Genomic DNA, 14,097 nt, shown 5'->3' with positions numbered 1-14,097 from the left:
GGCTCCTCTCGCTCAGGTGTTTATGAGGTGGGTAGTTAACCCGTGGGTTACCTGGTGTGGCTGCCCCGGCAACACAAGCCGCCACTGCCCCTCCTAGGGGTCAGCTGCCATGTGGTGATTGCCTCAAGCCCACCCTTTCTCTGCACGAATCCTGTTACCAGTGCCCCCTCCCAGGATTTGTTTGTTGGGTCCAGGGCCTTGCCCTTGGCCTTTGACCTCTGACCTCTACAGACAGGGTGGGGGCCCTGGTCTTGGTGAGCCCCTGGTTGAAGAGCTGCCCTGCCTTCTCCAGAGAGCTGTGTCCACCCTCAGCACTAGTCCCCAGAGGCCCAAGTCCCTGGGGCTGGGAGCACTGGAGGAGGCAGAGCTGGCTTAGCCCCTGTTGAGTGCACGCTGCAGCTTTTCTGTGTGGCTCTGTGTCCTGTGCGAGTGTGCCATATCTGTCTGCAGGCACAGGAGGTCAGGCTGGATGTGAGCACTGTGTCTGGCCAAGTCTGCTGTGACGGGTGATTTCCAAGGCCATCAGTACTGCCTTACTGTGCAGAAGTGGGGGAAGCTGGGGCAGGGGCTGGCCCCAGTACAGGGACCCAGCATGGGTCGAGTTAAGGCCTGATGGAGCCCTGGCTATGTGCCAAGGTCAGAGGGTCCCAGGCCTGATGGGGCATCCAGGGGCAGGAGCCCACTGACCTGTGTCTGCATCCAGCATGCATGGCTGGGATCATGCAGCCCCGCCCCCACCATCACATAGTTTATGGGACAAAGCCACCCCATAGCCAGCACCATAGACCTCAGAACAAGAATTCACACCTCAGTGCAGCCAAGGGATGAGGCAGGAACATGACAGTAAGCAACGAAGGGAGAAGCTAGCTTATGGAGGTAGAAGTGGACGTTGGGTTTTCCCAGTAGGATTAGCTGTAGAATGTGCAAGGAGCAGGCTTTGTGTTCTGAGCCTTGACAGAACTTACCAGAACTTCCTAGCAACATGTGAAGTGCTGAACAATCCCTTGTGACAACAGGGACACCTCAAGAACGATCCATACCCATGTCCACCCCGTTCTGACCCTTGTTCTAGAGCCAGACTGTCCAGGCCTGATGACAGAATGGGCAGCTTTGGGAGGGACTGGGATGCAGGCAGGTGAGGAAGGCCATTTCCCACCCAGCGCGTGGCCAGTCCCTGTGAGATCATCTCCCACTCTGCCTCAAGCAGAGGGCCTGCCTGAATGGGCCCCACCCTCCCCATGAGGCTGCCCAGGTGGGAGGCCAAGGACATCCGGAAGGTTCAGAAACTTTAGGGGTTGCTAATGGATAAGTACTGTTTAAAAGTAGTTATTCACTTATTTAGAAAAATAGTTAGAAAGATAGAGAAAGGTCTTGCATCTAATCATTCACTCCTCAGATGGCCACTATATCCAGCACCAGGGTAGGCTAGAGCCAGGAGCTCTGTCCAGGTATCCCACGTGTGTACAAGGGCCCAAGACTTTGGGTCGTCCTCCCCTGCTTTCCCAGGCCACAAGCAGAGAGCTGGATGAGCAGCCAGGACATAAACTGCCGCCTGTCCATGAGGAGGCTTCACCTGCTCCGATTTGGTGCCAACCCCCTGCTTTAGAGCACAGGACCTCATAACCCACAATGTGCACCGGGTGCTGCCCCTCCGGCCATGCTGGGGCCAGCTGCCGCTCACTGCTGTGGGGGCCTGAGTGCTCTGGGGCTGCTTGTGCTGGGATAGGCAGACAGGATCCCTTGGGCACTGGAGCATGGGGTGTCTGCCGCTGGGCTGAAGCCAGAGAGGACGAACGTGAGAGGCCAGCTGCAGCTGTGCTCAAACCCAGCCCAGCCCCCACCAGCAGTCCTTGTGGCTCCCTGTGGCCCCTCTGGTGTCTGGCCATGCCTGCCTCCTCCCACACCAGCCTGGCTCTGCTCCATCCCCTCCCCCGTAGTCAGGGCTCTGTTGGCAGTGCAGCCCCTCAACCCTTGCCCTGAAGTCCAGGGACACCACCTGTATTTGGGGGATCCTTTCTCCAGGCCCTAGGAAGCCATAGTGCCTGTACCCCACTCCTGGTCTCTGTCCCTGTCAGCTTCTGGCATTTGTAGAATGCCCCTGGGCTCATCGTGGCTGCATCTGGGACCAGATCACACTACACCTGTCGGTGGGCAGGGCTCTCCTCCTTGCCCACCCTCATTAGTTCTGTATTCTCAGCACTCTGCACCCAAGAGCTAGAACCCAGACCCCTAGTTCCAAAGCCCGGACTTGGCCCTCTGGGTCTCTACTTGCTTATCTGTGCAATGGGCCTTGGCTTGCACCCCTCACCTGTCACTGACATAGTCAGTGCTCACTCAGCCCAGTCACTCCTACACCTTGCATGTCCCCTCCCTTGGCATCCCTAGAGCAAGGGTGGCTTTGTAGAAAATTCCTGGGGCCAGTGGCAGGCCACACTATACTTCCTGCCCTGGTCTGTGTGGTCTGGATGTCATGAGCACTGATGCTCCCACAAGCAGCACAGTATGCCAGTCAGCCACATCCCTGCTCCAGGCTCAGCGTGTCCACCCCACACCTGCCCTGCCCAGGCCACAGCCCTGCTCCAGGCTCAGCATGTCCACCCCACACCTGTCCTGCCCAGGCCACATCCCTGCTCCAGGCTCAGCGTGTCCACCCCACACCTGCCCTGCCCAGGCCACATCCCTGCTCCAGGCTCAGCGTGTCCACCCCATACCTGCCCTGCCCAGGCCACATCCCTGCTCCAGGCTCAGCGTGTCCACCCCACACCTGCCCTGTCCAGGCCACATCCCTGTTCCAGGCTCAGTGTGTCCACCCCACACCTGCCCTGCCCAGGCCACATCCCTGCTCCAGGCTCAGCGTGTCCACCCCACACCTGCCCTGCCCAGGCCACATCCCTGCTCCAGGCTCAGCGTGTCCACCCCATACCTGCCCTGCCCAGGCCACATCCCTGCTCCAGGCTCAGCGTGTCCACCCCACACCTGCCCTGTCCAGGCCACAGCCCTGTTCCAGGCTCAGCGTGTCCACCCCACACCTGCCCTGCCCAGGCCACAGCCCTGCTCCAGGCTCAGCGTGTCCACCCCACACCTGCCCTGCCCAGGCCACAGCCCTGTTCCAGGCTCAGTGTGTCCACCCCATACCTGCCCTGCCCAGGCCACAGCCCTGCTCCAAGCTCAGCATGTCCACCCCACATCTCCCCTGCCTAGGCCATAGCCCTGCTCCAGACTCAGTGTGTCCATCCCATACCTCCCCTGCCCAGGCCACAGCCCTGCTCCAAGCTCAGGGTGTCTGATGTAGCCTGGCAGTTCCCAGGCCACAGCCCTGCTCCGGGCTCAGTGTGTCCACTCCACACCTCCCCTGCCCAGGCCACAGCCCTATTCCAGGCTCAGCATGTCCACCCCATACCTTCCCTGCCCGGCCACAGCCCTGTTCCATGGTCAGCCCACAGCCCTGCTCCAGGCTCAGCGTGTACATCCCACACCTTCCCTGCCCAGCCTACAGCCCTGCTCCAGGCTCAGCCCACAGCCCTGGTCTGGGCTCAGCATGTCTGATGTAGCCTGGCAGTGCCCAGGCCACAGCCCTGGTCTGGGCTCAGCATGTCTGATGTAGCCTGGCAGTGCCCAGGCCACAGCCCTGGTCTGGGCTCAGCATGTCTGATGTAGCCTGGAAGTGCCAGCCCCTCCTAGTGAGGCTTGCTCTGGTCAGCCAGATTCTCTGTTGGGTGCTTATGCATCGGGACCTCCAGGACCAGCCAGTGTGCAGGTTGCTAGCCTCTGGCAGCTGTGGGGGCAGAGGCACAGCCTGACCGGCAGTGAGCTGGACAACCTCCCGGGACCTGCCCTTGGCTATGACTGCCTTCAGGGGAGTGCTGCTGTGGTTCTTGGGCCCAGCTGCCCTGACCTCCTGCCATGCTGCTGTGTCACCCATCCTCCACAACAGGCTGGCCCAGGCCAGTGGCCCCCCGCATGCTCCCCTGAAGAACAAAGCTCCCCCCAGCTCAGTGCTACTCCAGAGGGAGGGATCCTCAGGTGTCTGGGGTCACTCAAGAACCTCCGTGTCTGCTCTGAGGTGGGTCTGGCTGGTGAGGTGTCTGGGACACAGGGACCTCCCCTGTGCTAAGTCAGCCTGGTGGGGCCCCTGCCCACTCGGGGCGCCTCACTCCTGTAACCTAAGGCGTGCCTTCTCCAAGTCACATGCCCTGGCTGGACAGGCAGCACTGAGGGCGAAGGCCTCACTCACTCCTCTCTCTCTGACTGCAGTGTGACAGCGAGAGTGGCGTAGACGACAAGGTAAGGCCCCCTCTCCTGTCCCCTAAACTTGGAGGTGGGTTCTGGTTGGGGTGCTCCCTGCCAGGGTGGTGGGCAGACAGTGGACTGGCCTCACCCAGCTGGAAGCCTGAGGGAAAGCACCTGGGTCATTGGCTGCCACTAGCCTGAGCCCCCTGCCCTAGTGACACTGCAACTGGGGAGCACCTGCAGCGGCCACAGCCTCTTACCACCTGCCCCACTCCAGGAATACCCTGGTCCCTGCTGATGTCAGACTTGCTCAGCTTACGTGTCTGGCATAAGAACAGGCTCCCCAGATCCACCATAGCCTCCCTTCTGTGCCCCCGCTGCCCCTGTGTGAGCCCAGCGGGGGTAGGTAGTGTCTTTTAAGTGCACCCAGCAGGCTATGGATTCAGCTGGGCAGTGCCACCTTGGCCCAGGGACTGTCACTACCTGAGGCTGTGGCCCAGGCCACCTGCTCCAGCCATCACACTCTGCTGCTGCAGGGGAGCAAAGATGGGCTGGCCCCAGGGCATTCCCAGTGGGGACACCATAGAGGAGGAAGGGGCTTCCAGGCCTGGAGGTGGTGCCAGGTGTGTTTTCGTGAATCACAGTTGAATGGGGGTCTGGGCCATGGGCATGGGGTGCTGGGGAGGCCTATGTCTTCTGGACCCTGGGAGCTGTGCAGCCAGCGGCTTAATGGGGTTTTACCCTCCCCACGGCCATGGCCACTTCCGTCTCAGTCATGGACCTGACCTGACGTTTTTTGGACGGGCCTTACCCCTTGGGGCAGCAGCACAGGTCACTACCATGGAGCAGATTCTGCCTGCCGCCTCCACCCCTGCCCCAGGCTGTTTCCTGTTGCTGGGGCTGGTGGGGAGCAGTTATCTGCTCTATTCTCCTCCTCTTAACTCTAAAGTGGGCTCAGGGGACCTCTCTGGGAAGATCATTTGGGGAGTCATGCCTATTAGACATCACCAGTGCAGGCAAACACAGGCCATCAGGGGACTGCTCACTTGTGAGGCCCTCAGGAATGGGACGGCCACACCTGAGCCGTGGTGGGGTCCCAGAGCTGGGTTCAACTCCTGTGCGCCCCAGCCTGGGCTGCCATGTGTCCTAGCTAATGGTGTTCTCCATGCCACGTCCCTCCTGAGGCCCTGTGATGACACCATGCCCTGTCATCCAGGGTCACCCCAGGTCCACTCCGTAATGATTCCATTAGCAGGTGCATCCACGCTTCCCAGGATGAGTACTCCCATCTCCCCGCCCCAGGCCCACGATAGGTAGACAGGGCCTTCTGAGCTGAAGGCCAAGTAGTGAGGAAGCCAGGATCTTTTGGGGTCCAGCCTGGAACAACCTCTGAAGGGCCAGGCAGGCCCAGTGTCCTCAGGGCCCCATGGTGGCTTGCTGGGGCAGCCCTAACCCAAGACCTAGGTCTTGGGATCCTGCTCAGGGGAGCTATGCCAGCCTCCTGCAGTACAGGCTGAATCCATGGCTTCTTTTCTTTTTCCTTCCTTCCTTCCTTTGTAGTAAACATTTATTTATTTTTATTGGAAAGGCATATATGAAGAAAGGAGAGACAGAAAGAAAGATCTTCTGTCCAATGGTTCACTCTCCAAGTGACCGCAATGACTGGATCTGAGCCGATCTGAAACCAGGAGACAAGAGCTTCCTCTGGGTCTCCCACATGGGTGCTGGGTCCCAAGGTCTTGGCCATCCTCAACTGCCTTCCCAAGCCACAAGCAAGAAGCTGGATGGGAAGCAGGGCCACTGGGATTAGAACCAGTGCCCATATAGGATTCTGGTGCATTCAAGGCAAGGGCTTTAGCCACTAAGCTATCACGCCAGGCCCGAATCCATGGTTTCTAATGAGAGTCAGGGTGGGGACCAGCTCATGCCAAATGCATTTTCAGGTGACTCTGGCTTGAGCCTCTGACACGGGCCCTCGCTCTACTCTATTCCCAAGTCTCCTCCAGGCTCCATAGGCATCCCTGTCACACTTGCTAACAACTTATCCCCAGCTTCTCTGTGAAAGCCCAATGCCTGGGCATCAGGGGTGACCAAGAGAGCCCCCATGCTCCTAGCATCGTGGTTGCAGGTGCAGCCTCTTCTGTGGAGCAGTGATGTCAGAGGGAGCTGTAGCATTGGCTGCTGGGCCCCGTGGTGATCCAGGGTGGACTGAGTGCTTAGCTGGAAGCCTGGACCTTGACCTCAGTGTTCCTGGGCTTTGCTTCATGCTCTGTCTGCTTCTGGATCTCTAAACATGTCCAGCCTTTCATTCAGCTGCTCTCCCTTCTTGACAAAATCCAGGGCAGACCTATCCCAGGTTTCCAGAACCTGATTTGATTCCCCAAATAGGTGTGAGGCAGGTGGGGCTCAGCAGGCCTCCTGGCAGGCTCCCTCAGGACCCTGATGCTGAGTGGTCTTAGGATAGAGGTTGAAAACCACAGGTCAGGGCCCGGCGGCGTGGCCTAGCGGCTAAAGTCCTCACCTTGAATGCCCCAGGATCCCATATGGGCGCCAGTTCTAATCCCGGCAGCTCCACTTCCCATCCAGCTTCCTGCTTGTGGCCTGGGAAAGCAGTCGAGGATGGCTCAGAGCTTTGGGACCCTGCACCTGCACGGGAGACCCGGAAGAGATTCCTGGTTTCTGGCTCCGGATCGGCGCAGTACTGGCTGTGGCGGTCACTTGGGGAGTGAATCATCGGACGAAAGATCTTCCTCTCTGTCTCTCCTCCTCTCTGTATATCTGACTTTGCAATAAAAATAAATAAATCTTAAAAAAAAAAAAGAAAACCACAGGACGGCCTTTGTGGTCAGGAGAAGCAGGGTCCCAGGGCAGGTACCCATCTCCAAAGCTCAGTGCCTGCTCCATGCTGCCAAGCCAGGGGGCTCAGCACAGGTGTGGACAGGGATGAGGGCAGCCACCCTTCCAGGACCAGAAGACTCAGCTGCTTCCTGTGGGCAGCTCCCCCAGGACTGAGCCCCACCCTCATCTTGTACGTGCCCCTGAGTGTGCTGCAGGCCATCGCCTTCCTTCTCTGCTTGTCCCGAGACCTCTCCATGGGGACCCCATGAGAAGCAGAACTACCTGCTGCGTGGGGCCCCCTGGGAGCTCCAGGCTGCTGCAGCTGGAGCAGGTTCAGGCCAGACAGCTCTGTGCTGTAAGTGAGCTATCTGCCTCGCACCCCCGTGCGTATTCCAAGGACTTCAGCCCATGGTGTGTGCTGGTTTCCTGGCAGACAAAGCAGGACATCAGGAGAATTCAGTAATAACTCAAAGGCAAGCCTGATACCACTACCACCCCACTGGCATGGTGGACAGTTTCCTTCATAGCAACTAAGGCTGGACTGCCTGTGCCCAGTGCTGTCATCTGCATACCATGGCCCCTTCGTGTGCTTCTCTGAGGAGTGGACACGACCACTGATCTGTCCCTGTCCCATTCCCTGAGCTCAGGCGGTGCAGCCTACCCTCCTGGCTGGTTCCCTCCCAGTGGGTTCTTGCCTGCACCTGGCCTCGATGCCACCCTCACCTCACAGTGGGTGGGAGTGTGGCACTAGCCTCCCTCTGAGACTGTATCCCTGTAGGTTACAGAGGGGTGCACCAAGGCTCGCCAGCGGGCCTCTCCAGCCCTATCCCTGAGCAACGACCTCATTTTGTGGATCCATCATCCATCACTTGTTGCTCTGAGGATGGGAGTGAGGAGCTGTGCCTCTAAAAATGTGTGTTGCAGGCGGCTCTGCAGCTGGACCTTGGTGCCCAGAGCGCGTGGCAAAGGCACGGACCCCAGTCCTGCGTGGGCCATCTGCGCCTCCGGGCTAGATTAGTCAGGCCTGCCTGCGCCCCGCCTCTGCCGCGCTCTGCCTCCTGTGAGGCCACCCTGCCCTGCGCCTGGGCTGCCCTGCCACGTGTCCCAGGCTGTGGGGGTGGGGTTGGGGGGGGAGTGGGCTGAGCAAGGCGCTGGGAGGAGGTCTTGTTGACCCACTGGCCACACAGTGGGTCGCACTGGCCCACAGACCCACTGGCCACATCCACGCAGCGTGCCAGGGCTGGGACCAGAGGGACAGGGAACATCATCTGCGGAGAGAACATGCCAGGTCAGTGCTGCGTAGGAGCGGGCAGGGACCAGGCGTTTGTTTCCACCTCTCCCTCTGGGGAGCAGATCTCAGAAACCCTGTGCCCCGGGGCATAGTGGCATGCCCAGACGGCGGTAGAGTGCACTCCCGGGAAGGTGCGGGTGGTCTTGGGCATCAGGAGCTGGCGGCATGAGGGGCGCGTGCCTTTGTCTGCATCCTGTACGCATTGCCTCTCTAGCTGCTCCCGAGGCCACGCTCACCTGAGGGAGCTGAGCTCTTTGGGCGCCACCCATCTATGCAGGTTGGGTACACACTGCCTGCAGCCCCCGAGGGTTAGCACTGTCCTTGACAGGCAACAGGCACCTGGGCTGCAGTGACCTCTATCTCTGCTCCATGGAAACAGGGAAGTTAGCATTGCCCAGGAAGGGAGCCAGCTTAGAGGCACAGCGCCCCTTGTGCCTGTGCTGACCAGGGGCTGGGGCCTGGGCAGCGATCCCTGCTTTCTTGGGAGTTGTATTCCAATGCCTGATGGCAGGGCACCCCTGACCAGACTTCTCAGCAGCAGGTCAGCCCTCAGCCTGCCCCCTGGCAGTTCTGGGCTTAGGAGACGCCTCCTTCTCTGTGTGCTGCTGGCCTCTGTGCCCACCTAAGGGGTGCCTGGGCCCAGGTCTTCCATCTCTGCCAGCATCTCACACTCTGATTGGGTCTGGGCTGCCTGTACTGAGAGATGTGGACTTGTGGGCCTTCCTCACAGGGATGAAGGGCCATGGAACCTGATTTCAGTCCCTGGCCTCATCTTGGTGGTCCTTATGGATACGCTTGGCCTGAGGGACTCTGAGGAGTCCTCACCGCTGTGCCTTGACCTCTCTCTAGCACACCGTGCCCACCTCCCTAACCCCTACAAGTCCCACCTTTTCCTGTGGTCACTGCCTCCTTAATCTGCTCAGACCTATGGTTCTTGGCCAGTCCCAAGCTGCAGGGCCCTCTGGCTTTCTCTGTGTGGGTCAGGAGGGTGCCCCTGGCTGTGAGGAACCCCCAGGGTGTGGGAATAGCCAGCAACCCTGTGTTTGGAGCTGGGGGTTGGGCTGCATCCTACTCTGGCAGTGGGAATTCCATGGGGGTAGTGGTGACCTATGGCGGGTTAGGGTCAGTCCAGGATTCCACAGCTGGGCTTCCCAGCTGTGGGGGCATCGCTACTCCCTGCTTTGTGGCTGTTCCTGACTCCCTGTCCACAGGCAGGGACCAGAGCCTTCCCTACCTGCCGGTCACTGGAACCCTGTGGTGCAGCCATGGGGCACACCAGGCTCACTCGCCCTAGGAGCTTTGAGATTAGGAAGGAAGTGGGGCTCCCACATTTCAGCTCCCCTGCACAGGTCTGGGCTTGGTGGGTTTGCTGAGCAGGACATGCGCCCCCCTTGGGAAGCTGCTCTCTGCTCCCATTCTCAGCAGGGCCCCTGGCTGTGCCTCTGCTTGGCATCCATGTGCCACCTGGTGAGGGCACAGCTGGGAAGGGAGAGCAGTGTGTGTGTTCCGTGCAAGGTGGGAAGGCAGCCTGTCTGGGCTCCTGTCCCACCTCTCTCGCATGCTCAGCAGGTGATAGAAGTATGTTGTCTGCTGTCTACTTCTTGAATTTTTATTATGACTTTAAAATTTGTTTTCAGGAAATAGAGAGAGGGGCTGGCGCCATGACAGGACGGCCTAAGCCTTTCCTGCAATGCCTGCAATCCCATATGGGCACCAATTCCAGTCCTGAATGCTCCACTTCTGATCCATCCCCCTGCTTATGGCCTGGGAAAGCAGTAGAGGATGGGTCAAGTTCTTGGGCCCCTGCACCCACAAGGGAGAAGCTCCTGGCGCCTGGCTTTGGAGTGACCCAGTTCCAACCATTGCGGCCATTTGGGGAGTGAACCAGTGGATGAAAGATTTTCTCTTGTCTGTCTCTCTGTAACTCTGCCTTTCAAATAAAAATACATAAAACTTACCAAAAAAAGTGAGCTGCCATTTACTGGTCCACTCTAAATGCCCACAGCAACTGGGGCTGGGCCAGACCAAAGCCAGGAGCCAGGAGCTCTAGCTGGGCTCCCAGGTGGAATAGGGACCTTGCGCAGTATCTTCCATTCACTGGTCTACTCTAAATGGCCACAACAACCAGAACTGAGCCAATCAGGAGCTGCTTCTGGGTCTCCCACACAGGTACAGGGTCCTAAGGCTTTGGGCCATCCTCTACCACTTTCCCAGGCCACAGACAAGCTTCTAGAAGGGAAGTGGAGCAGTCGGGACACAAACTTGCACCCGTATGGGATGGGGGCTCCACAAGTGCAGGATTCATCTATTGAGCTGCCGTGCCAGCCTGGACACAAGCATCCTAACTGCGGAGCCCATGCCCTCCCTGTCCCTCTCTTGAGAGTCACAGACCCGCATCACGATTGGACACGCCTCAGGGGTTGCTGAACCCAGTTCATTGCCCCAGGCGAGCCTGGCCACTGGCCATGTTGATCACGGAAAGATGTGAGCATGAGGGTTGATGCCATGCACGCCCTGCACGGTAGACAAGCACACTGACACACAGACCCACGTGGACAAGTGTGCCGCATTTGCTGTGGACATACATGTGCTGTGCCATGGCTATTGCAGCAGGAAGGTGCCCAGGACAGCATCTGGACAGAGTGGATGAATGTCTACTGAGCTGAGGCAGGGCTGCATGCAGAACCATGGCTGTGTCTGTTGGTTCATATTGGCTAGAGTCATGTAACCTGCAGCCAGGGCCCCTCGAGGGCCAAGGGCTGATGGGTTCTAGAAGGTCTTCCCAGAAGGCACTGTTCCTCGCCAGGGACTTGGACCCAGGGTGAAAACTCCACCACATGGACATCGGCATGCCTGCACTGGCAGCCCAGGACTTCCTCCCTGTCCCCTCCAGCTGAAGGGGGACTGGCTGGACCCTAAGTGTCCCCCCATTGCACATGGCCCCTAGGTTCCCTGCTCTGAAGAGGGGCTGGGTGCCTGAGTGTGCAGACACAGGGCCACGGCGGTGGGGAGGTGGGTGGGAGCTGGGAGGGAAAGTGGAGGCTCCCAGACTCCCTCTGAGCCCCTTCTCCCTTCAGGCGTCTGTGGGCTCTGAGAAGCTCTTTGCACCTGCAGCCAAGAAAGGTAAGCCTTACCCCTCCCAGGTCCGGAGTGGGCAGCAGCTTTCCCAGCCCTGCCCCAACAGGTCCCTGGGCGGAAGCTGCAGTTGGGGTGGGGTTGGGAGGGTAGGTGTTGATTTCAGACCCCTAAGAGAGCCCCCTCTGCCTGTTCCCCCCACTATGGGAGGTTGGGGGGGCCTATCCTGGGGGCTCGTGGGCACATCAGGGCCCACCCTGGGTGGCAAAAGCAGAAGTGATCACCATAGGGTGGGACCTGTTCCACAGGGCCCGGGCGAGGCAAGAATTCGGAGGCCCCCAAGGTGTCTGGCCTGGAGCGCAGCCGTGAGCTTCGCACGGAGCCCTTCCCGCCAGCGGCCAGCCCCTTGCCCACCGCTGCGCCGGCTGGACGCCCCCCGGTGAAGAGGGAAGCACCCGCCACACCCCTGCACGCCGCACCACCGCCCCACAGCCTGCCCCCGACACACGTGCCTCCGTCTCTGGGCGCCTCGGCTCCCAGCAGCCTGCACGGCCTCAGGTGGGCTTGGGGCCCGGCGGGGGACGGGCCGCGGGGTGGGGGCGGTGCCCGGGCGGCCCTGAGCCCCCTGTCCCTGCCGCAGGAGCAGCGGTGCGGGCGGCGCCGCCCTGGGCCTGGCAAAGCACGCGGCGCTGTCGCCCCTCGGGTCGGGCCCCCACCTGTCTACCTCACACCTGGCGCTCCGGGCGCAGGCGCAGCACCAGCACCACGCCGCCTTGTTCGCCCCGCCCCCGACGCTGCCCCCGCCCCCGGCACTGCCCGCCAGCGGCCTGGTGGTCCCCGGAGCACCTGCCGGTAGGTGGGCAGAGCGGGGAGACCTGGGTCCCTGGGGGAGGCAGCCTGCGTCCCGCCCCGCGGCTCTCACGCGGATCTCCTCTCCCCTGCAGATGCCAGCCTGGTGGTCTCGCTCCGCCCGCCCTCCGTGTACTGCCAGCCACACGCGGGGATTCTGATCGGTACTCGGCCCCAGGCCCTTCTCTTCCCTGCCTCCCGGGCCTCGGGAGCCCCAGCTAACTGCGCCCCTCGCTCTCTGCCTCCTAGACCACGAGCTGCTCAGGCAAGAGCTGAACACGCGGTTCCTGGTGCAGAGTGCCGAGCGGCCCAGCTTTGCCCTGGGCCCGGCAGGCCTGCTGCGGGCCGAGTTCCATCAGCACCAGCACACGCATCAGCACACGCACCAGCACACGCACCAGCACACATTCGCCCCCTTCCCGGCAGGGCTGTCCCCGACACCACCTGCACCCCCGCAGGTACGAGGATGTGGGAGCTGGCAGGGAGAGGGCAGGCCCCCTACGGATGCCTGTCTGTGGTCTGAGCTCCAGTCAGTCCCTGGGGACCTGCACCCGGCCGGGAAGTTTCCTGCCAATGCTGTGTGGCCCCCAGCCCACACACAGGTGTCCCCTAGTTGGGAGCTGTCAGAATGGGCAGTTTTGCCCTGGTTCTTAGGCTGGGTCCCAGCCCAAGGCTCAGTAGGCTGCCTCCCCCAGAGCCAGGGTCCCAGGACCAGGGGCTGTCTGGTCACTGCCAAGGCTGGCCAGAGTGGCTACATGGGGACCGGGAGGGAGGTGGTGAAGGAGGCCTCACCTGATCCTTTGTTCCTTCCAGTTTGACAAGCATGTGGCCAAGCTGGATGGCTCCTACTCGCGACATTCCACTGTGAGTGGGCGTTCCTGCTGCTGAGGGCCGCGCAGGGGCAGCTGGTCTGGGGTGCCAGCCCCACTCACTTCCTTCCCTTGCAGCTCTTCCCACCCTTCCTGCCTGCTGTCCCCGGGCTGCCTGCCCTGCTCCCACAGCCCGGCCCCTTTGGGTCTCTGCAGGGGGCTTTCCAACCCAAGGTACGTCTTAACTGCAGGGTTGGGGGCATGGCCTGGGTAGACAGCTGTCCCAAGTAGGACCCTGATGTCCCTGGTGCGTTTCTCTCCCCCTCCCCCCACAGACTTCGAACCCAGCTGAAGTGACAGGCAGGGCCAGCACTGTCCATGCCCTCCTACAGAAGGTCCCTGGGGTAGGTGTCTGCAGGGGTCAGGGGGCCTGCCCCCACCTGGCCTGCCAGGCAGGCGGGCAGGGATTCAGCTGCTTCTCTCTGACCACAGGTGCCTGACTCATTCCGGACAGCAGTCAGGGTGAGCACCTGTGCGTGTCCTGGGGGAGGCGCCTGTGGCACCCCAGGGTGGGCCTGGGGCGGGGAGCAAACCGGGCACGCCCTGGGCGGCCTGAGGGCTGCCTTGAGACCACTGGAATGTTGGCAGGGGGTGCCGGGCCCCCCCTGAGCGCGCCCGACCTGTCGCAGAAGCCAGGGAAGTGGTGTGCGGTCCATGTGCAGCTGGCCTGGCAGATCTACCACCACCAGCAGAAGAACAAGGTGAGGCCAGGCCCTGGTGCGTTTCTGGGGCACATAGCCATGTGGGTGCCCGCCAGGAGGGGGTTCGGGGCTTAGCTCTGTGTAGGCCTAGGTCAGACCCTGTGATGGGTGGCATGAGCACTTGGACCTGCCCAACCTCCCACCTGGTCCTGTGCCACAGCACCCCTGTGTGATTGATGGAAGCTCCCAGAGCTCCCCATGGGGTGGACCCTGCAGGTCCCATGGTGTCTGCAGCCTTGTGGCT

The 14,097-nt window shown here is 61.0% G+C and overlaps 1 protein-coding gene across 6 annotated transcripts in view; it reads left to right on the top strand.

Moving 5' to 3' along the window:
- Nucleotides 1-14,097, top strand: part of FBRSL1 (fibrosin like 1) — a 35,494-nt gene that overhangs the window by 15,959 nt on the left and 5,438 nt on the right. For 2 of the 6 annotated variants that reach the window (XM_058656518.1, XM_058656516.1), the window contains exons 5-15: nucleotides 4,255-4,284; nucleotides 11,437-11,482; nucleotides 11,743-11,992; nucleotides 12,072-12,286; nucleotides 12,379-12,447; nucleotides 12,533-12,741; nucleotides 13,097-13,147; nucleotides 13,231-13,326; nucleotides 13,428-13,496; nucleotides 13,585-13,614; nucleotides 13,785-13,853. In XM_058656518.1, the coding sequence (XP_058512501.1) occupies nucleotides 4,255-4,284; nucleotides 11,437-11,482; nucleotides 11,743-11,992; nucleotides 12,072-12,286; nucleotides 12,379-12,447; nucleotides 12,533-12,741; nucleotides 13,097-13,147; nucleotides 13,231-13,326; nucleotides 13,428-13,496; nucleotides 13,585-13,614; nucleotides 13,785-13,853 (1,134 nt within the window). Of the gene's footprint in view, nucleotides 1-4,254; nucleotides 4,285-11,436; nucleotides 11,483-11,742; nucleotides 11,993-12,071; nucleotides 12,287-12,378; nucleotides 12,448-12,532; nucleotides 12,742-13,096; nucleotides 13,148-13,230; nucleotides 13,327-13,427; nucleotides 13,497-13,584; nucleotides 13,615-13,781; nucleotides 13,854-14,097 lie in introns of those variants that run through there. The other 4 variants (XM_058656514.1, XM_058656513.1, XM_058656515.1 and 1 more) reach the window with 3 other exon arrangements.

This window comes from Ochotona princeps, chromosome 29, assembly GCF_030435755.1.
Source record: "Ochotona princeps isolate mOchPri1 chromosome 29, mOchPri1.hap1, whole genome shotgun sequence".
Classification (NCBI taxonomy): Eukaryota; Metazoa; Chordata; class Mammalia; order Lagomorpha; family Ochotonidae; genus Ochotona; species Ochotona princeps.
The sequence above is the reverse complement of the archived record's forward strand: the minus strand, read 5'-3'. Positions and strand labels throughout refer to the sequence as shown.